Below are 24794 nucleotides of genomic sequence, written 5' to 3'. Positions count from 1 at the left end.
TTTACATTTAAACTTTTGTGTGTGTGTGCAGCACTGGGGAGGGAAGCTAGGGCCTTGAGCATGCTACGCAAGCGCTCTGCCACTGAGCTGCAAGCAGCCCACGGGCAAGGATTCCTGCTTTCTGCCTCTGACAGAGGTCCCAGGAGCACAAGGCTGCAGAGAGCCCCAGCCCAGACAAGGACACTGGGAACTGGACACCTAGGCAGAGGGACGCTGGGAACTGGCCTCTCACAAAACAGGGAAAAGAGAAGCCACAGCAAGCTCTCTGGGTGCAGGCAGAAAGTGTGTCCTGGAAACTCCCCGTGTCCACTGACTGATGACAAAGTGCAGGCGACCCTGGTAGCCGAGTATTACTCAACCGTAAAAGGAATGAGCACTGACACACTCCACCCAGGACGGGGGCCGCAGTCTGCACCCCTCTGCCACCACTTCTTTGGGTGAACTGGTTCCAGAGTGGCCTCAAGCAGCAGGCATCGCTCTGCATGCTGGAAGCCCTCATTTCTTTAAGGACTTGGCTGTGTGCCCTCACACCTGCTCTGGACCTTGCTGGGGGACCAGCCCGCTGTGTGATGGAATAGAGGCAGTACCTGCCTATACCTCAGACTCCACGCACCCAACGTGATCCTGGGTCAGCCCTGCAGGGACAACACAGGCCTCCGGGCATAGCCCCCACATGGCAGCTGCTGTTACTGCCATGTCCACCGACTACAGCGCCAGGGCCACGGCCAGAGGGGAATCTGTGTTGAGCCAGGGCCCAGCTCACAAAGACCCACACTTCCCACTCCAACAAGCACAAAAGCCCCAGACTGACGGGCCCCAGGCACGTGCCTGCTCCGCCTCTCTCCCAGGAGGCAGGGCAGTGTGGGCATCTCCAGGGACAAACAAGGACACGCCCCTGCAGGAGGTGCTGGTCCCCTCACCCTGCTCTCTCTGCCCCACAGCAAGAAAGGCAGGAAGGCCCTTCAGCAAGCTGATAAGTCTGCACAAAGTGCCACATCAGACCAAGCCTGCAGAGAGCTGCAGTGACAAGGGTGGTCCCTTGTGGCCACCAGGCCCCTATCAGGCAGGCCAGGGAGGCAAGTGGGCAGAATCAGGCTGGGATCAGGGGCCTACCCTTAAATCTGGTCTTACCATTAACCCACTGTGAGTCACTGTCACCTGAGCCTCGGGGTCCTCACCAACAATCAGAGGCATGTGACACGAACAATGTTCCCCAAGCTGCAAGGACTGTGCATTACTTAAACACATAATTGTACTTAATATTCTAATCAAAATCAATTATTAATTAAAGAAGCGTATGAAAGGGACTTTACATCACCAGAAGACTGGGGAAATGAGTGCTGCTGGCCCTTAAAAAGTTGCCTCAGCGCATCAGTATCTGGAGAGCCCACCTTCTCCCTTGGAGTCACATGACCCTTGCCTTCCTAAATAAATCTCTACTTGTGCCTAAAAAAATAATAAAATAAAATAAAATAATTAAAAAAAAAAAAGTAAAAAACTACCATCGGGAAGTTAGAGATCCAGATAAACACTGATACATCATAAATACAGACACAGGTCATGTTCATGGACGCAGAGTCAGCATGGTAAAGATGGCAATTCTCCTAAGTCAAGCTATACTTTCCATGTGATTGATCCCTATTAAAATTCAGCAGACTGTCTTTGTAGAAATTGACAAGCTACTTGCAAAACATATCCAAGAACGTGAGGGTTTGCGCACACCCTGGACACCACAGAGGAGGTGGCTAGAGGACATGGGCTTCATGTCAACCCACCAGCAAGCTGGGTGGCAGCAGGTGCTGCTGGTGAGGCCAGACCAGGGCTTCCCAGTCACAGCACCGTGCACACCAGGGGCTGTCCTGTGGCCTTTGCCCACCATGCCAACAGCACAGATACCTGTCCCCAGCTGTGATGAAATGTGTGTCTCCAGACATGGTGCAATGCCGAGAGGCAGAGCTGTCCCAGATGAGACACGCTGGGATGGACATGGGCGTCAAAGGGACAGAGTGAAGAGCCAGACACAAGACCTCTCACATTTGTGAGTTTTGACAAAGGTGTGAAGGCGTTCGATGGGAAGATCCTCTTCACAACACATGATACTGAAGAAATTGAGTCCCACACGTGAAAGACGCCCTTGATCATCCCTCAAACCATGGCTTTTTTTTTTTTTTTTTTTGGCAGTACTGGGAACTGAATCCAGGGTCTGGTAAAAGCTAGGTTATGACCTTGGGCAAGGCAAGTATTTCTTAAATAGAACTCTAAAAGCATTATTCATTTAAATGATAAACTGAAGTTCGTCAAAACTTTAGAACATTTGCTCTTCAAACAAAAAACCAAACTGGAGTGAAATACTTGCAAATCATATGGTTGGCAAAGGAACTGTATCCAGAATACCTACAGAATTCTCACAACTCAATAAGAAGAGAATCCAATTTTTAAAAACCAGACAAAAGATTTAAACAGACCTCTTGCTCTCTCTCTCTCTCACACACACACACTATACAAATGGCCTATGACCACATGAAAAGATGTTCTACATCACCAGTTACTAGAGAAATATGAATCACCAGCACAGTGGGGTCTTGCTTCCCATTGACTAGGTTGGCTGAAATCAAAATGGTGGACAAGCAATGGCCAGGAAGGACGAGGACAAACCAGCCGCCTCACACGCTGCTGGTAGGAAAAAAATACACAACAGTACAGCTGCTTTGGAAGTTCCTCAAAAGGTTAAACATATAGCTCCACATTACCCGGCAACTCCACACTTAGGCGTACAGCTAGAAGAAATAAACACACAGGTCCACACAACAATTATACTTGAATGTTCACAACAGCATTGATCCTAACAGCCAAACTAAGGAAACAACCCAAATGTTCACAAATCAGTGAACTGATAAACACGCCATAACCACACAGAGGTATAGATGCATGCTACAAGACAGCTGACCCTCGAAAACATTACGCTAAGTAAAAGAAGCCAGACACACAGAAAGAACCCGTGCATTGCACGATTCCATTCATGTGAAATGTCCAGGAAAGGCAAATTTTAAAGACAGAAAGCAGAGCAGTGATGGGCTGGGGTGGGAGCAAAGGACAGAAACTGGCCACAAGCAAGCACAAACGCCTGGGAGGGAAGGAGCTGTCTGGTGGTGGGTGCAGAACTCCACACACCTACAGCACCGAGTCTACACATCAGTCACAAGCTTGCAGTGGATGAGTTGTAAGGTGCACAAATTATACCCCAAAGCCATTAAGAGTAAAACACAATAAAAACAAACCAAGTGTCATTTGATTCAAGCTAAGAACTATCGCAGAGCACGCTGCAAGTTCCATGACAGAAGAAAATTGGATGGGGTTAGCAAGGATTGAAAAACACACCAGCACCCAATGATTCTCTTGACTCATCCAAACTGACAGACCTGAAAAGACAATTTTCCCAGAACAGGAGTGCCCCCTCTCTAAACCCTCTACAGTCCCCAGTCCACCTTCGGGAAACACTGAAGTATTGGTAAGGCCCCTTCTGTTTTCCAATGACCCTCCCTGACCTTGTAGAGTTCTCAAGAACCTGGGAAGCCAGTGTATCCCCAGACACAGGGCCAGGATCCTAATATCCCCAGGACAGATGAACAATGAAAGAAAATGTGTATAAGGCACCTAGAAGGAGGAGGAACAGAAAGGAAAAACATGTCAGCTGGACAGGACAGCCTTTGGACTGGGCAGGCCCAGAACTCTGCTATTGCTGGCTGCAAGGCCCAGGTGGCCCATGGGTTTCACCTGCAGTGCCAGCACCAATCAATTAGCAGCAGCTGGTGGGGTGTTCTGTGATGGATTCTGAAACGAGCCCAGGCTCAGTGGAAAGGAATGTCACGAATGATTGGCAACATCTGCCACACTGGAATCAGAAAGCAGTGCTGTAAGTGCCACATATTTGTTGTCTTGTCCAATCCCCAAGTGAAGGGACACTAACAGAGGTCAGGTCCCGGGTGACGGGAGGTGCCACAGTAAACGTTCTGACATCTGTCATGCCACCGCTAAGTGACATTAGACTCTAGATCAGTCACCTAGTTTTCTTTTCAGTCAATTATACTACCATTTGCTCAAGATTTCTTATATGCCAGACAAGTCTGAGCACTCTACAAGTTACCAGCCCATTTTACAAGTGAGAAAACAGACATCCAGGGGGTTAAGCAACTTGACCAAGGTCACTCAGCCAAAGAGACAGGAAGAACACAGACAGAGCCTCACAAGGGAAATCACGGGACTGGCAACCCCACATCAGTTGAGGCTGCCCTGCTGCTGTGCTTGGGATACAAGCAGGCAGGGAGTTCTCCCTGCACAGCAGGCAGCTGACTCCATCCCATTGGGTTACCTGGAGGCCAGGTCGGTTCCTGCCCTTGCATTCCCATAGCCCCTGACCCTCACCTTCTTTCAACCAAGGTAGGGAGGGCACTTTCTCAAACTTGAGACACTATCTGACTCACCTAGGGAATGGGCTTAAAAGGCGTGTTCCCTGGTCTCAGTAAGTCTCAAGTACAGCCTCAGATATTGAACAAGCTTCCCTACTTCAGGGAGCAGGTGGTCTCTGACCACACTCGAAGGAAATCTGGCCTGTTGGGGGTCCCAAGACACGCAGAGCCCACATCAGATCGGATGCTCAGAAACCAGCATCTGAGGGCCCCTTTGGATGTCCCATGTGGTCGGGGGTCTCTCCTTTCCACCGCAAACGACCCCACAAGGAGATGGAGAGCCAGGAACTGGAGCTCAAAGTTCTGGGGGCCACGCTCTGGAAACGGGGTTCCTCTGGGAGTGCGACAACTGGTCCTGGTGCCAGCGGTGCCTCCATGCGCTCGAGTCCTTGGGAAAGTCACTTCCACCTGGTGGCTCAGGTCCCTAAGCCGCAAGTCAGGGTGTCCCTGTGTCCTCCACCCACTGCCATCCTGTTGCTCTCCAGCTCGGCCGACGGCCCTGCCCCTCAGCCGCTTCGCCCTCCCGGCCGCGCCGACCCTCGTGGGCCGGCCGGGAGCGAGGCGCCGGTGCCGGGAGGGGCGGAGGGCGGCCGCACCAGGCTCCGCACCAGGCTCCGCACCACGCCTCCAGGACGAGGCCGGGCCGCGGCGGCGCAATCCCACCCAGGCCGCCGGGGAGCGGCGCGCGAGGGCCCGGCCCAAGGTCAGCGGCCGGGAAGCCCGGGGCCGGCGCCCCTCGCGCTCGGCCCGAGCGACGCGAGGCGCGGTCCCCCCGCCGGCGGCGCTCACCGGACTTCGGGGGGTAGCGGTAGGCCGAGTTGGCCTGGATGTCGATGTCCTCCACCCCCGCGATGCGGCGGCTCAGGATGGAGCCCATGGTGCGCGGGCGAGGCGCGCGGCGAGGCGCGCGGGGGGCGGCGGCGTCCTCTCCGGCCGACACGGCGCGGACCAGGCCGCACGGACGCGCGTCCCCGCCGCCGCCTCGCGCCCGCCCCGCCCGGGACGTGCGGCCCCGCGCCTGCGCGCTCGCCACCGGGCCCCGCCCGCCGCGGCCCGGCGCACCGCCCCCGGCCGGCCGGGTGGAGGGTCGCGACCCCGCGGCCTCCCCACGGGAGGCTCCTCTCTCTGCCCCCAATCTCAGCGTCGCCCTGGGCACCCCCTTGCTTGTCTGCACTGCCCAGGTTTCGTGTCTCGCCTACGCCCAGGAAGCGCTGCGGGGCCACCAGGCTTACCTGGGTGGTGCTCACTGGGGAAGCGCCCACCTGCTTGGGCCTTGGCCAGAACTCAAGGCATAACTTCAGAATAATATATATATATATATATATATATATATATATATATATATATATATATATTTTTTTTTTTTTTTTTTTTTTTTTTTTTTGTAAATAGGTCTCCCTATGTTGTCAAGCTTGGACTTGACTCCTGGCCTCCACTGATCCTCCTGCCTCAGCCTCCCAAGTAGCTGGGACTTAAGGGGTGTACCACCCTCCCGGTTTAAAACGACTGCATTGGAGACATAATTTTACAGCCCCCACTGAAGGCAGTGGACCTCTCCATTTTACACTAATGCACCAAGAGCTGCATATATGTTCTGAAAGAAAGTTTCCAAGAATCAGGGTTAAGACTGAAGCCTGGCAGTTTGCAAGATTTTTCCTGGCTTTTGACTCACTCTCACCTCTGAAGGAGGCCAAAGGGAGTTTTGTTTTTACCTATTTTTCACTTGAGGAATTGGGTTCCAAGATAGGTTTCCCAAATCAAGCCTGCTGTGCCAAGAGAACAGCTAGGAAGGCCAGGGGCTGGAAAGGTCCCACACGGTAAACTCACCTCGGTGAATTAAACACGTATATTAAAATACCCTATACCTACATGACCAGTGTAACTCCCCATCATGTACAACCACAAAAATAGTAAGTTATACTCCATGTATATATAATATGTCAAAAGACATTCTACTGGGCTGGGCCTGTAGCTCAGTGGTAGAGCACTTGCCTGCACATGCAAGGCACTAGGTTTGATCCTCAGCACCACATAAAAATAAATACATTGTGTCCATCTACAACTAAAAAATATTTTAAAAGTACATTCTACTGTCATGTATAACTAAAAACGTTAAATTTCTCTTTAAAAATATTCTATACCTTCCCAGGGACCAGAATCCACCACCCAATGATCCTTACTGTCAGTCAATCTTGCAAAATCAAATTAATAAGATGGTTATGAGGAGACTTCGGGTTTTGGGGACTGCCTGATTAAAGCTTCCTACTTACGAACAAAATGCACATTTACTGAGCATTTAATATGTGCCAGGCATTATACTGAGGGCTGTGGGCATATTAGCTCATTTAATTCTCTGATGCAAGTTCTATTTTCTTCCCCTTTTTTTTTTTTTTTTTTTTTTTTTTTTTTTTGGTGGCAGTACTGGAAATTAAACCCACTGAGCTACAAAGTCAGGCCTTTCAAAAAAAATTTTTTAATCTTTTTTTTTTTTTTCTGTACCAGGTATTGAACCCAGGAGTGCTTAACCACTGAGATGCATCCCCAGCCCTTTTTATTTTTTATTTTGAGACAAGGTCTCACTAAATTTCTGAGGTTGGCTTTGAACTTGTGACCCTCCTGCCTCAGCCTCCCAAGCCACTGGATTACAGGCATGTGCCAGCATGACCAGCATAAATTCTATTTTTATTCCAAATTTACAGAACAGGAATGTGAAGCTTGGAGAAGTACCCTTCTCTGGTTGTACAAGTGGAAAGCTGAAATTTGCTCTTACCTTGGCACTCTCCTCTCCCAGAGACAGTAATTCTTCAATGTGCAGATGTCAAACCTCTTGTCCCTGAAGGATGAGCGTGAAGACATTCCCACCCAGGGTGGTCTTTCTTCCCTTATTTTATTTCCATTGAATCACATAACACACTTACATATGCATACATACATATATCAGCTATGCATTCAATTTATTGCCCTACCTGGTCACAGAGAGGGAGGGAGGGAGAATTCGGAAGACCATACTGTTCCCACTGAAAAACAGCTCTAAGAGCACATCCTCCCCACAAAGCCAGCCAGGGTAGATCTTTTGCCAGCTGGATGGCTTTTTTTTTTTTTTTTTTGTACTTGGAATTGAACCCAGGGACACTACACCGAACTACATCCCAGCACTTTTTATTTTTTATTTTGAGACAGGGTTGCACCAAGTTACCCAGGCTGGCCTCAAATTTGCAGTCATCTAGCAAGTTCAAGGACAGCTTCAGCAACTTAGTAAGGCCCTCAGCAAATAAAAAATAAAAAGTGCTGGGGACTTAGCTCAGTGGTAAAGAGTCCCTGGTTCAATTCCCAGTACCAAAAAAAAAAAAAAAAAAAAAAATTGTGATCCTCCTGCCTCAGCCTCTCAAATCACTGGAATTACAGGCATGTGCACCAAGCCCAGCCAGCTGGATTTTCTTAAACATTCTTAGAGCTTTGGACTCAAGATGCCTCAAAACCCCTTCAGCAATTTTTCTGTGCTTACTCACACACAGCAGGCAAACAGGTCCTTCCTGATTTGGTCCAAGCTCCACTATCAACATCTTGGGTGATTCGCTTATTTATTCAACAAATATTTATCATTGCAGCTACTATATGTCAGGCGATCAGCCAGGTGACAGGGATCAAATGGTAGATCATGCTAGACATGGAGCCTGCAGGCTACTGAGGAAACAAACACCTCCATTAACTGGCCATGTGTACTTGTGAATGTTGGCAAGGTCTTCAACCTCCCTGGCTCGCAGGTAAGATAAGGGTGGTGCTGGAATGGCTTCCCTCCTCCTCCCCCCATCTCCTGGCCCCAACTGTCAGGTCCCATCCCAGCCTACTAAGAAATCCAAAGTCCACCCTCCAGCAGGCTAATCCTGGCCGAAAAAAAGGTTGTTTTTTCCTTCTTTGCTACCCCTGGGAAAACAAGCTGACTGAGATGGAGCACAAGTGGCCAACAGGGTGACCTTCACCCTAACTGGCCCCATCAAATCCACCCCTGCAAGAAGGCTGCCCTCGGAGAGCTCCTTCTGGGCAGGGCAAGCCTGACCAGGTACCTAAGTGGTACCTAGATGCCGATGGGGAAGGGGGGGTGTTACTTCCTGCCTCCCTGAGTAAGAGCACCCAGTGGGCCCTGCCAGGATGGTGCCCGTTCTCCTTTGGCAAAAACACACCCTACTGGTCCACTGGGTGCTCACTCTTCTCCCCTGGTTCTGAATACCACAATGTGAGAGGCTAGATTCCAGTTGCAGCTTCCCAATCTACAAAATGGGGCTTGAGCTCCCCACAGTGATCCAGATAGAGATAAAGGAGTGCCAGAACTGGCATACCAGTCAAGTCTTGTGCTGAGCACGCCAGAGGCACAAATCCCCTATAGCAGCAGTGGGAGAGCTCAGAGCTTTACAAAAGAGGAATGAGAAGCCAGAGTAAGCAGGATGCCAGGACTGACATCCAGCTGTCTGGCTCCCTAACCTGCCCACCTTCCATAATGCTCTGTTGCGGTCTCCATGGCAACAAAGGTAGTGGGAATCATACTCAGAACTGCCTCTTACTGTGTGCCTACGCTGTGCTGAGCGCTTTGCCCACATTAATCCATGCATATGTTTCAGAGCTAAAGGGCAACTCTGCAAGAGCAAAAATATCTTGGCACCATTAGGGTTTGCAAAAAACTATGGTCCCCAAGTGATCTCTTCGTGGCAGAAAATATGCCAAACCCCTATTTCCTGTGGACCGATGGTTCTGCCAGGGCTAAGGTGTTTGCACAGGGAAGGGGACACTGAGTGTCCTCTCCCTTCCAATGGGCCAAGCTCCTAGCTCCAGCCCTCAGAAGTTGGACTCACTGCCCTCCCCAGCCCTCTGAGCTATCTTGGTGCACCACCCTCGCCCACTCCCCATTAATCCCTGTCACCTTTCAGGCCCTGTCCACCAGTTCTCCAAGTAGGGCTCCCCAAGAATACTGCAGGCTGCTCCTCCATTTCCTAGAAACCGTCTAAGTGGGACTGAACCTCTCAATCATCTTTGGTCCCCACATTTTCCCGACCACAGTGATCCTAATTCTGAACGAGGGATCAGATCTATTGAAGCCTTTCAGTGGCCTTTAGCCCATACCCAGGGCTTGCCTCCTGAGGGACCCTACATACTAGCAGTGATGCTTTTGTCCTTGGGACCTGGAACACACACTCCCCTCCCGCTAGCCGTCCGCCCGGTTTTGCTTCCTGTACCTCAGGACTCTCAAGGGCCCGGTAAACAGTGGCTCAAAGAAATAAAGTGGGGCCTGGGAGCCCAAGGAACCTGGCCAAGGTCACTTGGAGCGAGATGACGGAGCCAGCCCAGGGCCGCAGCCTCTGACCACCCTCGGCCCTGACAGCCACGAGCCATAGCGGCAGGTTCTCCCACCCCGACGACAACCGGAAGCGCCATGTGCGGGGCTGTAAACACAGCCCGCGACGCCCCACCCCCGCTCCTAGCCCCGCCCCCACGTGACGTACACCGCCCGCCCCCGCCGCCGCCTCATTGGGTGGCCAGCTTTGTTTACCTTATATGGCCAGGTCCTAACACCCCACGGCGGCCTATTGGTGGAGGCGCGGCCTCACTCAGCTGACGTCACCCAGGACGGAAAGATGCAAATAAACCGAGGCATTCTGGGAATAGAAGTCCCAGGCCACCCCGGAACAGGCTCCGCGCGGTCCTGGCGCCTGCCGGTGTGGCACTGAGGATGAGGTTTTGCCCGGGAAAATGTGTGCTGCAGGGATGGGGATCCCGAAGCGCCAGGGGATGGCGCCCTCGTCGGCCTGTGCGGGGCGCCGTCTCTTCCCCAGATGCTCCTCCCTTGTGGCGGGCCGAAAGCCAGGCTGGGGAGGCGGTGAGGGAGTGTGCAGTGAACCCCGGAGGCTTCCTGGAGGCGGTGACTTCGAGCACAGTCTGGGAGGGAAGACCCGCTCCCCGAATATTTGCTGTGTACCAGTTTTCGGGGCCTTGCAGCCTAATGCTGTGAATTTCGGCCAAATTTCTGCCCCTTCCAAGGGCGCGCCCCCCTAACGCGGGCACAGGAGCCACAGCAGGGTGCCCGAGCCCGTGGCCCAGCCCCCCGGCCCCGCACCCCTGCCCCGGGGGGGCTCGGGCGTGCATACCGCAGGCGCTCGGCGTCCGCGCGCCCTCCCCGGCCCGGCGGCCCGATCGGCGGCGGGGGCGGCGCGGACTACAGGTCCCAGCATGCCCCGCCGGCCGCGGGCCGCGAGGCGGTGAGTCAGAGCGCACGGTAAATATTTGTATTAGCCGAGCCGGCTCGCTAATGGTGGACGCGTGAGGCGGAGGCGCGAGCGGCGCAGGGAGGCCGGAGCGGGCAGCGCGGCGGCGCCATGTCCGTGAACATGGACGAGCTCAAGCACCAGGTCATGATCAACCAGTTCGTGCTGACGGCGGGCTGCGCGGCCGACCAGGCGAAGCAGCTGCTGCAGGCGGCCCACTGGCAGTTCGAGGTGCGCGGGGCCGCGGGGCGGCGCGGGCGGCGGACACGTGCCGGAGTGCGCCCGCCGGGCTGCGCCGCGGCTCCCCGATGGTCCGGCCCCGGCCGGGCCTCGCCGCCCGCGCCCGCGACCCGCCCAGGCGGCCGGGGCGGGGACCCCCCCTTTGTCCGGGTAACGGCCGAGGGCGGGGCGCGGGCGGGTGACCGGAAGGAGGACGCCCCGGGCCTGGCGGAGCGGGCCGTAGGGCGGAGCCGTCCGGAGCGAGCGGGCGGCCAGCCGAGGGTCGGTGTGCCCGGTGGGCGGCTTGGCGGCGTGTGCGTACACGTACATGTGCATTTGTGTTTACGCACGCACCGCGCTTGGCGTCAGCGGGATTGTCAGCCGGGCACTTCGAAGGTTGTGGGCATGTGGGCGCCTGTGCCGACGCTCAGCCTGCCGGGGTGCATCTGGTGCCCGATGCGCGTACGTCGTGTTTGTTGTGTGTTCGCTGTGTACGCTTGTGGCTGTTTGCAGACCGTACCCAGTATGGTGTGGCCTGTGTGGCCCAACGCGGTGTGTATCGCCGTGTGCTGGAGTCCCCCACTACTGCATGGGCATGTGTACCTGTGTCCCCCGTTGCAGAGGTGTGCGGGTGGGGGTCCAGATGCCCTCGGTGCTGGCCGGGCAACTCTACCTGTACAGCGGTTCCGGGAGTGGTGTGTATGGTTCCCTGGCTCTCAGGCCAGCTAGGCAGGAGCACCAGTCTGGCTCCCAATCTCCCATTTCCCCAGTGACCTGCAGGGTAGTGGTGCCCCACCCCCACAGCTGTTCGTACTGCCAAGAGGCCTCCTGATCTCCAACCACCCCATGGTGGCATCTAGGATGAGGCCAGAATGCCTGGAGCTGTGTCCTTCAGCCTTCCTAGTAGTCTGCCCAGCTATGGCCCAAGAACCTGTTTTTCTATGGGAGCCATTTGGGGGAAGGTGCTTGAGCTTCCAGGAAGAACCAGGACCCCTAGTCTGAGGCTCAGCTTCTTGCGGTGCAGTAGGAATCAGAATGTCCCCACCTTGGGGCTGTCTAGCAAGGCAGTGGCCCTTCCACCCAGATAAATCCATTCTGTCCTTGCTTACTTCCTTTCTATAAGAGACTTCTGGGCCACTGTCCCTGTGCTAGCCTCAGGGGAGGGGAGGCTGCTCTGGGGGAGCAGTGTGAGTCAGGCTCTAATGCCTGCATGGCCAGATCTGCCCCCTCCTCCTTCTGCCCCTTGGGGACACTCCCTACCTCTCCAGCAACCCTAATCAGCCCTGATGTCTCTAGGGCTGGATGTTGCAAAACTTGCAAAACCACATTCATGGCCGTTTGCTGGAGTCCCATGTCTGCATGCAGGGCTACCTCCTTGTCGGAGCTGGGCAGGCAGGTATCCTGTGTGTACAACACTCAGCATGTGCCTCTGTGCCTGGTACCCAGGCTGCATCCCTCAGGTGGCACAGGGTGGACTGAAAATATAGTTTAGAAGATTGCAGTGTCTGGGGAAGAGGGTCAGGAGCATCCTGCAGAGCAGAGGGGCTGAGGGATAGGAATCCTGTGCCCTGGGCTCCTTGAGACTGTTCCACCATCTGTAAGATGGGGGACACTGGATAAGGTGACTGTGGACCTCGAACCTCAAGCCACTGGCTCCTCATAGTGAGCCCCTCCCCCTCCGTGCCCGCCTCTCACCTGGCTGGCTGCACACAACAGGACCAGGCAGTGTTTCTGGGTCACATTCTCGATTCAGGTGCTAATGGGGGCAGAGGCTGCAGGGGGAGGGGGACTCTGTCTGGGCAGATGTTTCTCAATGGAGGACTCACTGTGGCCTTTGGAGGACAGGGTTGGATATGTCCCCTGAGGGGGGAAGCAGCCTCTACTGCCAGAGGGTCTTGGCACCAGGGGAGGTGCTTAGAGACCCGCTCCCATGCCTGAGTTCCTACACCTGTTTGGGAACCTAGGGTAGAGTGTCTCCAGCAGGAAATTCTTAGAATAATTTAAATTTTCTTTTTTTTTTTTTTTTTTTTTTAAAGCCCCTGAGGCAAGGCCTGGGAGCCAGGTTGGGTTTCTGGATCTCTTGTGCAGAGGGAGGACCAGGAAGTCAAACTGTCATTGGGCAGCTTAGGCTGGGTGGCAGGGGCTTCAGGTCTAGCCTGGGACTTGGCAGGGCTCCTAGGACCCCTCACATGCTTGACAGACCTCCACACCCAGCACTGCAAGAGCAGAAGAGTCCTTGGTTTCCTGCAGGAGCCCAAGGCAGATCACAGTGAACACCAGGACCTCCAGAGTTGCTGAGCTGGTCCATGGAGGGGCTTGCTTCCAGCCGCTTGGCTACCATCCTCCTTGGCCAGTCCCAAGATCTCCACCTGGAGTCTCAGCCCAGGGCCCAAACCCCACCTCTGCTTTTTGCCAGGCACATGACCCTGAACAGGTCACTTAACCTTCAGTTTCCTTGTCTGTAAAATTATTGATTCCAGTCTCAGCCTCAGGAGTTAATCATGATAAGCGCCCCATTTTGATGGACCCCTACTCTGAGGGGCTGTGTTTGGTGTGGTAATGGTGCAAAGGGAGATAGTGAGTCATGTGCCTCCCTATCCCAGGCACCAATAGGTGACTAGGGAGTGGATTTGTCACGGGAGCTGTCTCAGCCCCTTGGTGGATTTAGTGCTAGGGCCATCCTACTGGCCACCTTGAGGACATTTCTTAGGAGGCACAGTGAGTGAGTGTAAAACACATGTTCCTATTTAGTTCCATTGATCTTAGGTAGTCACTGCTGCAGGAGAGGAGTCTAGGTACTAGCTAGTCCAGTCTCCTTGTGATGCAGACGGAGCAACTGAGGCCCAGGTAGGGACAGGGCCATGTGGTCAACCAGAGGTGGAGCTGAGATCGCCACCCTCTGGGCTTCGACTCCTTCCTCAAGATTTCCTTAGTTCTGTGAGAAAATGGGCTCAGAAAAGAATAGGGACTTGCCACCCATAAAGATGGTGACAGAGCCAGGCTAGGATCTTCTGAATCAGATACCGGGGACTGCATGGGCTAGTTAGGGGCATGCAGCCTTTCCCCTGAGACACGGCAAGCCCAGCGACAGTGTCAGGAATGGGTGAGGGGGCTGTGCAAGCCAAAGGCCCTTGGCCGGTGGCAGAGTGTTGTTAGAGGGCACTGACCTGCCCTGGGTTCCATGGCACCTTGGACAATGGAAGGGTTGGTGGTGACAGGCGAACTTCTGGTCCCTAGCCATCTCAACTCACCCTGTCCTAATTGGAGGTCAGGCCAGGGTCACACAAAAGCCCAGAGGACCCTGGGAACAAGGGCAGCCATAGGGCTGGGCAGGGTCCCAGAGGCTAAGCACAGCCTTTCTTTCTGCAGACGGCCCTCAGCGCCTTTTTCCAGGAGACCAACATCCCCTACAGCCACCACCACCACCAGATGGTAAGTGTCCCCTAGAGACCCAAAGGAGGCTGGGCTGGGGACTCAGTTCTGCACAGGGAAGGAGGAGACTGAGCTGGCTGAGTATATGAGTAGCCCCCTTCCGGGGAGCATCCAGTAGAGGAGGGCCGTGCGCATGGCTGGCTCTAGGCAGCCTGGGTTCATTAGGACCTGGGGAGCGGCAGCCCTTGGGAGGTTGGTGCTACTCACCCTGCAACCTCCCAGGGATGGCAGGCCAACCAAGGGGGCTGGGAAGCCATCATGTCCCCTGAGCCAGCAGGCAGGCTCCATGCCTGGAAGTGTGGATCTACCACACAGGCCGGTCAGTGGGTTGGGTCAGGCAGCACCTGGGAGGGGACACAGGAGCTTCTCAACAGGAGCTGGACTGGGCCATGTCTCCTCTCGGGCCCTCACTCCTGCCTCTCTCCTTTCTTCCCCCACAGATGTGCACTCCCGCCAACACCCCTGCCACACCCCCCAACTTCCCTGACGCCCTCACCATGTTCTCCCGCCTCAAGGCTTCTGAGAGCTTCCACGGTGGCAGCAGCGGTAGCCCAATGGCCACGACAGCCACTTCACCCCCGCCACACTTCCCCCATGCCACCACTGGCAGCTTTGCAGCACCCAGCTGGCCAACTACAGCCTCGCCCCCGGGAGGCCCACAGCACCACCAGCCGCAGCCGCCCCTGTGGACTCCGGCACCCCCTTCCCCGCCTTCAGACTGGCCACCCCTGGCCCCCCAACAGGCTGCCTCAGAACCCAGGGCCCATCCTGCCATGGAGGCGGAGAGATAAGGGAGGCCCCTCCCCCCTCCCGGAGGCCAGGACCCCGTGGGGCGGGGGAGAGGACGTCTCCGTGGGCCCCCTTCACTCCTTCTCTGTCTGCACCCCCGTGCCCCAGAGCCCTGGAGGGGAGAGACTGGACTCTAGCCAGGCGGGAACGTGTCTCGTGCCAGCATGCACAGCTGCTCTCACGCCAGTTCACAGCACAGGCACGCAGCCCCCAGCTCGCATGGATTTGGCTCAGTGGCTTGGTGCCTGATGGACAGCACCTTGGAGACCAAACAGCCTTCCCACGAGGACTCACCCACCCTCCCCTGACCCGGCCTGGGGGTGCTCCAGACAGTCACCCAGCAGAGACACAGCTGGTTCCTGACTTGGCACTCTCCAGGGCTGGCAGGCCTAGGTCCCCACACTTGGGAATGCAGAGCCTTCTCCGCATGTGCGTGTGTAGCTGTGTCTGTGTATTTATACGTATGTCGCTCTTTAAAAAGCAACCTAGATTACGGGGCAGCTGGACTTTGCATGTTAGAGTGAGCCCCGAGCCCCTTGCCCACTGTCCCTCCCCCCAGGGCCCTGCCTCTCACCCCACACCCTTGTCAGCCAGCACTGCTGTTCCCTGCAGAGAAAAGGATTATGGGAAACTCCAGGACTCTTCCCACCATCCCCAGCGCCTGCCTGCTGGGCTGCCTGCATGCCTGCCCCAGAGCCCGGGGTACCTGATTCCCATCTCCTTTCCCCATTTTAACAGAAGAAAGAATTCCAAACCACCCCAGGCTTTGTGGTCTTGCCTCATGCCCTAGGCTTTGCTGCCAGCTTACTCTGGAGAAGAATGCCAAGCAGTGTCCAGGCCACTCGTCTCACCCAGCTCCATACTACTGCCTGTCACTGTCTCAATCCACAGCATTTTCTGGAATCTTCCTACCCATCCAAGACTTTACCTGTGAAGTTGGTTTTCAGGCTTGATTCCAGAATCCCCCCCCACTGCTCAGACATGATAGATCTCGACCCCAGTTTTGAGTAAGCAAGGCTAACGACTGCTTCCTTCTTCCTGGGCTTCACATGCACCTTTTCTTGGATCCTCTGAGCCCAGCCTCTAGCAGGTGCCCTCTAGCCAGGTGGGGCAGCCTACTGGCCCATGTCCACCTGGGATGTCTGGGTATGGAGGAGGGAAGGGGAGAGGATCTTTGGCTTCCTGAGTCCACTCCAGTTTTTTCTGCTCTGGGATGGAAGCAAATTCTCAGAACTGCCACAGTACCCCGCAAGTGGTAGGAAAAGACTTTGCAGAGTTAGTTTGTGTCTTGGATCCTCTGCCGTGTGGGTGAGGGCACAGGCCCTCCCCAGGGGCAGACTGCCAAGGTGGTCCTAAGTGTCAGCTGTACGCAAGATGGCACATGGTCTAGATTCTGCACAGTGGGAAGCTGGGTAGCATTTTTTTTTTTAAATGACCAGCAGCCCCTGGGGGACCAAAGTGGGCCCCAGGTTAGTGGCATCACCCAATCCTCAGCCCAGAGCCCCTGGTACCAAATGCAACACTAAAATGTAAGATGTCCTATATCTTTACTAAATGCTGGAACTTGGGGTGTCCCTCCTAGTCCATTTCTGCCCCCAGGGCCACCGTGGGCTGGACCTGGAGGTCTCAGGTGGTTGGGGTACTTGAAGGTAGAAGGGACTTGGAAGTTTCCTGTAGATCTGGCCTTTCCAACTTTGGCACCATTGACATCTGGAATTGGATTATTGTCCCTGCAGTAGGCACTGTCGAGTACATTGTGAGATGTCAGGTAGCATCCCAAAAGCCTAACCTAGAAACAGTAGCACCCCAGTTGTGACAATCAGAAATGTCTACTGACACCTGGGGGAAGTCACCCCAGTGGAGGGCCCCTCTCCAGTCCTGGGGTTTGCAATCCTGGCTGTCTTCCTACATCTGAATTCAGGGAGAGGGCCCCCAGGTGGATAGCTGCAGTCCATCTGCCTACTCTAAATGCCATGTACTTTACACTAGAAAAAGGTGAGCTTTGTGGTGTGCCAATTATGCCAGCAAAGCTGTTACTAAAAATGAAGCCACTCCTGGAGGAATCTGATGCAGCTGCCCCACACATGGTAACAGCCACCAGGCTCCTGCCTTCCAAACCTGCAGACCAGGAAGGCCCCTGAGTGCTTATTAAACATGCTCGAGGCAGCTGCCCTGTAAAGGGTCCCAGACTGAGTTGTAGTAAGTGTCCCAGGCACGTGGAAGCAGTCTGGGGGCTCTGGGCACAGCAGACTGCAGCAGGGGCCTAGGAACCTGGGTGTTTCCAGTGCATGCCAAGGCTGTGCCCGGTGTGCTTTCAAACCCTGGCCTGAGTTTCCTGTAGACAAGGGAGGGGCTGCAAGAGTGGGCCAGGACTTGCAGGGTGGCCCAGACACCACATGTCCCAGAACTCAAGTGTGACAACATGGAACCTCAAGCCTGGAAGCTGAGAAGCAAAACAGACCAGTGACAACTCATGTGTCCAAGAGGAAGATGGCTAAAAAGCAGAGGAGCTCAAGTTTTAGGTCAGACCCAATACTAGACCTCTCTGGGCTGTGCTTCATTAAGCACCAGGAGCTACCTAAGCAACAAGTAAACCATCCTGTTACTTTGAAGACCAGTGCATCTAAGCTGATCATGCACTGTTCACCGTGGACTGGAGCTCCAGATGACTCAAGACCGTCTCCAAACTCCCACTCTAAAAAACACCATGGGGCTGGGTGTGGGGGCACACACTTGTGATCCCAGTACCTCTAGAGGCTGCGGTAAGAGGATCGAAAGTTCCAGGGCAGCCTTAGCAACTTAGCAAGACCCTATCTCAAAAAATAAAAAGGGCTGGGGATGTAGCTCAGTGGGAAAGAGCCTCTGGGTTCAGTCCCTGGCACCAAAAAATTAAAAAAAAAAAAAAAATTAAAACCACCGTTGGCATCCATGAGTTTGCTCCAAAGAACATATTTCAGGCTCTTCTTAATTCCCAGCGGGGACAGAGCAGCACCAGAAGCAAAGCCTGCACGTGGGTGGCGAGTGGTGGCTGCAGCCTTGTGGTCCACTTTGGGTGAGGGCACACATCTTGGGGCTTGCACACCCTCATCCCTCCATGCTGCACACATTTTAAGGACATTTGCCAACTTTAAATCAGGAGGATTTATGTGAAAAACCTTCCTTCTGACTTGTCCTAGAAAACTGGAATATATGACCCAAATTCCCAGGCCACAAGTGGCTGGCATTGACCAGCATGCTGGGGACACAACCTGGCCCACCCCTGCTGGCCAACCCCCTGGCAACATAGAGGTCATTTCCAATTACTGCCTCAGAACCTGCCCAGACTGACAGGGACCTTGCTTTTCACCACAAGCAGCAGCAGAAGTGATGTCCCTGCTCCAAGGGGAAGGGCCTCTGGCGGATGAGCAGGTCACTAAGTTGTTTTCTGCTGTGGGCAGGCTCCTCCTGACAGCCTTAAAGAGAAAAGGGCTTGTGCTGTGAGAGTCATGGACACCGGGCCACACCCAGGTCTTGAGTGTGCCCAGGGTCTCTTCAGTGGCCCAGCCAGGGTTGTCTGAGAACACACAGTAGCCAGCCCAGAGAACCACACTGTCCCACTGACTGCAGCCCTGGAGGGCTCCCAGGGACTCTTTCTGGCACCACTGCCCAGCCAAGGACAGATGAGTCCTTTGAGTTGGATCTACCTTCCCGTGTGGGAGGCCTCCTGGCTTGGCCAAGATGGAGTCTAGATACAAGGCTGTTTATAACTCTTCCAACTGGAAAGGTCTCTGGGTTTGTAGCCACAGCTTATGTTTGGGTAATATATGTATTTCAAATGAGCCTTAAAAGAACTCAGTTCTTTTGGGGTGGGTGAGGCCGAGCCCTTCTGGGGAGGGCAGTGTGGCACTGCTTTTGGACTGCCAAGGCCTGTTGGTGGCACACCACATGGCGCTGGGAGCCTGAGGGTAAAATCCTGCTCCCCCTCAGGAACCATTTCTCACCACTGGGGAATAAGAACACTGCAAACATAGGTGGGGCCATTCCTAGAGACCCCGATCAAGCCACGAGCAAGGGGAGGGAGGGCGAGGAGAAGCGCTCTGGCGTCACACGTCTGGAGTCTGCATAGAGCCCCACATCCATGGGACGTCAAAGGTCAGGCCAGATAGGATGGTGCCACAGGGCCCGCTCAGGATTCCAGTGTCCCGGAAAGGCCCTCGGGCTGGTGCCGGCACCGCTGTCTGCCTGGGCATTGGTGGTGCATTTTTCCAGGGCAGATCTCCTTGCTCAGAACACACATTTGCTGCTGCGGATAGTTTGAACCTCAGGGTCAGTAAGTTTGTGGTCTCTGAAAGGGAGAAATGTCCAGTGGCCTTTCACCGGCTGCGGTGGCTGTGGGGTGGTCACCATGTGGCATCTGCTCCATTCCAGCAGCACTTCCAGGTGGGACCCCTGCTCTGCAAAAAGCTTCTTCCCCACCTCCTGCCTGGCCATCCATGCAACCCCACCAGCGTTCCGCTGCACAAGACCAATTCACCTCAACCTTAAAACTCAAAGTCCTGCAACCCAGAAACTTCTTCACTCCTGAGCAAACCCGGGTGGTTTGTCACCTTATCCCCCGTTCAGCCTGGTCATGCAGCTATGTCCGGGCTGGGCGTTATGGTCTGCCTTGTGGAGGAAGAAACTGGGCCAGGGCCTTCCAAAGTGGAGCTACGCTGCTCCCAAGTGCCTTCTGCTGTTTGTAATGGGGTCAGCTGTGCTCCCACAGCAGCCGCCCGGGGGCCCTTGGGTTGGTACAGCTCCTGGCTCCCAGCCTCCAAATCTGCAGGACCCCCTCCCTGGAGACAGACTATCTTCTTGGATTGCTCTCGGCTAGAGTCCCCACCTCCCAAGGTACCCAGGAGGTCTGTAAGAATGCAGATGGGTCACATGCTGACCTACTGGGCCCCGCTCCTCAGTCTCTGGATGCAGAGACCAGCTCAAGCGCTGACTCCCCAGGATATGCACCTGCAAGATGGGCCCAGAAGGCAGCTTTGAAGGGGCACCATGGGGAGACTATGGTGTGAGAGTGGCTGGTGCCCAGCCCAGGGGACCAGGGAGAGCCCCTGGGTGGCCACATGAGATGTAGCATGGGCACAGCCAGCAGGTCTGCCCCACTGAAGCCGGTACCTCCCCAGCTGACCTGAGTGGGGCAGGCCTCCCCTCGCTGCTGTGGAGAAGGATGAAAGCTGGCCCCACTGCTTCCGACAGTTCCCACCAGGTGTGGCCTCCTGGGCAAGGGCCAGAGAGCTAGGGCCTCACCCTGTGTCCCTGGGCCTGTGGAGATCCCTGGTCCGCCCAACACACAGCTGGGGCAGCTCAGAGCATGTGGTCACTGTAGGAATGTGGCAAAGGATAAAGGTTTGTTGCAAGTCTCTGCTGACACTCAGCCTAGGTGGCTGTGGGCAGGGGCGCTGGGAGGCTGAGCCAGGGTGGCAAGAGGAGGGACCAGTGAGTCCCACTCAGGTAGAGAAGGCAAGGCCACCCTCTGCAGACAGCACCCAGCCAGGCCCCTCATCTATGGTCAGAAAGATGGAAGATTTTATTCTGGGAAGAAGTTGCCAAAAATACTCATCTGTGACAAGGAGGTGGGGCTGGGGCTGTGCGAACCAGTGGACCCCGAAGCAGCCGCGAGGGGTGAACCGCTTGGGTTCGGTGGAGCTTGGCCTCATTTGAACACCGTCCTTGGGGGAAAAAAAGACCAATCAGATCAGGGTGGTCTCAGGTGAGGAGCTGATGAGGGGATGTGGGGACCACTAGGAATGGACAGGCACACTGAGTCCCCAGACACCAGTGGCCTCCCTGGCCAGGGGCTCCCCGTCCACACCACTTTCGGGCAGAGCCTGGAGCCCAGCCCTTGGGCCTCCCAGGGCCCTCCCCTCTCCAGCTCCCTGCTAGATAGGTCTCCCCACCAGCCCCCAAGTCCAGGGATCTAGTGAATGCTGGGGTGGGGTTGAGGTCATGCCCCAAACCTGTGCAGAGAGTTGTTTTCGTCTCTGAAATGGAACAGAGCAGTCAGCAGTGGCAACAGGAAGGACGGCAAAACAGAGGAGTGAGAAAGGCAAGAGGGAGCGAGATGGGAGAGGGGACAGGAGGGTGGGGACCTCCAGAAGGGGGAGGAGCAGGCCAGTGGAGGCAGGGCAGGGGGTATGGGTGAGCCCTGGCTCCGTGTTCTGAGGCTGGTCTCTGAATTGCCAGAGAGAGCTTATGACCTCCTGGTTTGCTTTTCCCTCCAAATGCATGGTCTGTGAGCAAGGGAACCTGCTAGACTCAAAACAGCCGGTAGTGTCCCAGCCCAGAGGGGACAGTGCAGCCCTGGATACCCTAGGAGCATTTCACCCATTTCCTCGGGGACTAGCTAAGAAGTAAAAAGAAACAACCCAATTCATGACAGTAATTACCACCATGAAAGAAAAGGATGCACGCAGTTGAATTTTGTTCCCATGGAAAACTGGTCTCAGTAAAAATAACGGCCCCCAAGCAAGATGTCAAAAGGCAGGAGCTGAAGTGGGAACTGATTCTGATGGCATCATTTCAGCAAAATAAAAAGGAAAGGGATTATTTTAAAACCACTTTAACTGTTGTCTTGAAAATTGGGAGGGCTGAGGTTGTGGCTCAGTGGTAGAATGTTTGTCTCACACGTGTGAGACACTGGGTTTGCTCCTCAGCACTGCGCATCGATAAAAGAATAAAATAGAGGTCCATCAGCAACTCAAATTAAAATCAGTCAAGGAATCCAAGTTTCACTTGCAAGCCATGTTTTTCATGAAGAGATAAGAAAACCGTTGGATTAGAAGATTGGGTTGTTCGTATTTATATGCAGAGTTAAAACAATTAATCAACACGGGGGTCCCCTGTGCAGACCTCTCTGGTATGCCCAGGGGACACGTCCTGGACCGGCTTCAGGGCCCCAGGTCTCATCCAGGGCAGTGGTTGGGGTTGATGACGGTGGGGACACAGGGGAGGGCTCACGGGTTGACGGGCTCCTCCGCAGGCTGCTTGCTGACCCGGGACTCCGGGTGCAGAGACCTCACGTGTTGGGTGGGCTCTGGGGCCTGCCGGGGGTTCCGCAGGGGAGGGAACAGTGGTGGCAGCAGTGGCAGAGGCGGCAGGGATGGTGGCTGAGCCAGCATCACAGAGGGAGGGCCAGAAGCAGCTGAGCGGGCTCCAGTGCAGGGACCCAAGGCTGCAGGGAGTAGGATAGAACCCAAGAAATTCCCGGAAGCCACTGGCCTGATGGGGTCCACCCCACTGGAGGGAAAAGCAGCCCAAGTCGGGAGGTGCTCTGTGAGCCGTGTCAGGGCTGGTGACCGTGGCCTCCCCTGGCCCTGAGCAGCTAACCTTCCTGGGGCAGTGACACAGGTATGGGACTCTGGAACTCTAGTACCACCCCCACCCCCAGCAGAGATAAGGAAGGGAGAAAGTGCTTTATAAGCTGTCAATGTCCCTAGGCTCCTGACGTGTGGTGACACCAGTCAGGGGAGTACAGAGCTCAGCTCCTCCCAGCCTGGTTCCTGGGCTGCAGGCCAAGAGGCCCAGGGCAGTAAGTGGGCTCCTTGTCCCACCCCTGCAGTCAAGTGGACACCTGGGGACAGACACCTGGCCTAGGCTTCTGTGATTCTGCCCAGGCCCAGCAAGCTCCCCTGAGGGTGGGGCAGGAGCCCAGGACAGCTGCAGGCAGCACTTCCCTGGCCAGGGAGCAGAGTGCTGGGTGGGGGCTGCTACAAGGGTCTTTCCAGGCCCACTGAGGTGAGCAGGCTGCCAGGATCCGGACAGAGCAGGTGGGAGATGGACGAGGTGGGACAGAGCAAGCCCTGGGGCTGGGGATGAGGGCAACAGGGTGTGCGTGGGGGGACCAGAGACCTGCCAGAACCCCAGGGGGTACAGGGGGAGGTACTCACGGGGGCAGATGGTACCAAACAAGTCACTGGAGCGCCCGGGAGCATATGGGTTTCGAGGTGGGGGACAAGGAGCCTTGACAGCTGAGGAGAAAGGACCAGAGCAGGCAGGACGTCATCCAGAGTTCCAGCCACGCCTCAGGCCAACCTTCCAGCTCTGCCTCCCAGGCTACCCCTCTGCCCCACCAACCCTCCTGTCCCTGGGGGTGAATGTCCCTCCCTGCCTGCCTGAGTCCAGATCCTCCCGAGGCTAGGACCTAGGACCGGGACAGTAGGCATCCCGAGGCATCTCCAAGCCAGGGCACCTGACAGTTAGCAAAAGCAACGGGCTCAGTGCAGACAAGGACCATATGGTGTAGACCCCTGGCTGTTCTGTTTTACATACAAGTCTATGAGAAATGTGTGCAGGGTCTTTAAAATTTTTTTTTTTTTTTTTTTTTTTTTTTTTTTTTTTTTTTTTTTTTTTTTTAGTTATAGGTGGACCAATACCTTTATTTTATCTATATGTGGTGCTGAGGAGCGAACCCAGGTCCTCCCCCGTACTAAGGGAGCACTCTACCACTGAGCCACAATCCCAGACACACAAGGCAGGGTCTTACTACGTCACCCAGGCTGGTCTCCAATCCCTGGGCTCAAGTGATCCTCTGGCCTCAGACTCTCAGGTAGCTGGGACTACAGGTGTGCACCACTGTCTGTTCTTCAGATATTCCTGATGGGCAGTCAGACACTGTGGCGCACAATTGTAATTCCAGCAACTTAGGAGGCTAAGGTAGGAAGATCCCAAGTTCAAGGACAGCCTCAGAAACTTAGCAAAACCCTGTCTCAAAATAAAAAATCAAAAGGGCTGGGTGTAGCTCCATGGTAGAGAATTTACCTAGCATACCCTGGGCCCTGGGTTCAACCCCCAGAACAGTAACAACGAAAAAATTCCTGCTGGGGTCCAGATCCATAAAGTCCCCACCCCACCTCCCACCTTTTTTTTTAAAGGTAATTTCACACAACATGAAATCATCCCTTTAAAGTGCCCTGTGCACAAATGGTATGCCTTTACGCCATGTACAGAGAAACAACATGTATCCCATTTGTTTACAATAAAAAAAAAAATCTGCAAAAAAAAAAGAGCAATCCATAACACGCCATACAAAATACCAAAAATTTATTGGAAAAATTAAAATTATCCTAAGTCTTTACAAAAAAAATAAAAAATAAAAAATAAAAATAAAGTGCCCTGTGCAGTGGCACGGAGTACGTTCACAGAGCTGCACAGCATCACCTCTACCTCTTTCCAAGACACCTTTGTCACCCAAAAGCAGCCTGCAGCCCATTAAGCAGTCACTACCCACTGCCAAACCAGCTCCTGGCAACCACTGGTTTTCATTCTCTTTACAGATTTGCTTCTTCCAGATGTTTCATGGAAATGGAACCGTGGTGCTCTGTCCTCCACTTCTGAACCCAGAGCCTCCTTTTCCTGTCCAGCTAAGAATCACCATGACTGTGACTGGCTACCATCCTAATCCCTGGAACCCTGAATACAGTACCTTCTGTGGAAACTGGGACTATACTGAGTTGACATTGAGTTGGGACAATTAACCCAGGTTATCCAGGTGGGACCTAAGTGTAATCATGGGGTTCTCGGGGGTCAGAATTAGAGGTGATAACAGAAGCAGAGGCTGGTATGGTGCCCTCTGTGGACGGAGAAGGGGGGTCTCCACCTGGAATAG

The 24794-nt window shown here is 54.7% G+C and overlaps 3 protein-coding genes across 7 annotated transcripts in view; 1 reads left to right on the top strand and 2 right to left on the bottom strand.

The window, feature by feature from the left end:
* Positions 1 to 5469, bottom strand: part of MGRN1 (mahogunin ring finger 1) — a 37188-nt gene extending 31719 nt beyond the window's left edge. For 2 of the 3 annotated variants that reach the window (XM_079121386.1, XM_079121387.1), the window contains exon 1: positions 5256 to 5469. In XM_079121386.1, the coding sequence (XP_078977512.1) occupies positions 5256 to 5343 (88 nt within the window). In that variant the 5' untranslated portion in view covers positions 5344 to 5469. Of the gene's footprint in view, positions 1 to 4481; positions 5116 to 5255 lie in introns of those variants that run through there. The other variant, XM_079121388.1, reaches the window with a different exon arrangement.
* Positions 5470 to 10030: 4561 nt separating this feature from the next.
* UBALD1 (UBA like domain containing 1) lies at positions 10031 to 15917 on the top strand. Its single transcript, XM_079121389.1, has 3 exons — positions 10031 to 10951; positions 14309 to 14371; positions 14812 to 15917. Exons 1-3 carry the CDS (start codon positions 10832 to 10834, stop codon positions 15160 to 15162), a joined length of 534 nt encoding a protein of 177 aa, XP_078977515.1. The 5' UTR covers positions 10031 to 10831; the 3' UTR covers positions 15163 to 15917.
* Positions 15918 to 16059: 142 nt separating this feature from the next.
* Positions 16060 to 24794, bottom strand: part of LOC306649911 (uncharacterized protein C16orf96) — a 47052-nt gene continuing 38317 nt past the window's right edge. For all 3 annotated transcript variants that reach the window (XM_079121372.1, XM_079121374.1, XM_079121373.1), the window contains 2 exons: positions 23077 to 23157; positions 16060 to 20859 (listed from right to left, as the gene is read on the bottom strand). In XM_079121372.1, the coding sequence (XP_078977498.1) occupies positions 20638 to 20859; positions 23077 to 23157 (303 nt within the window). In that variant the 3' untranslated portion in view covers positions 16060 to 20637. The remainder of the gene's footprint in view (positions 20860 to 23076; positions 23158 to 24794) is intronic.

This window comes from Sciurus vulgaris, assembly GCF_902686455.1.
Source record: "Sciurus vulgaris genome assembly, chromosome: 18".
Classification (NCBI taxonomy): domain Eukaryota; kingdom Metazoa; phylum Chordata; class Mammalia; order Rodentia; family Sciuridae; genus Sciurus; species Sciurus vulgaris.
This window is presented reverse-complemented; position numbering and strand designations above follow the sequence as displayed.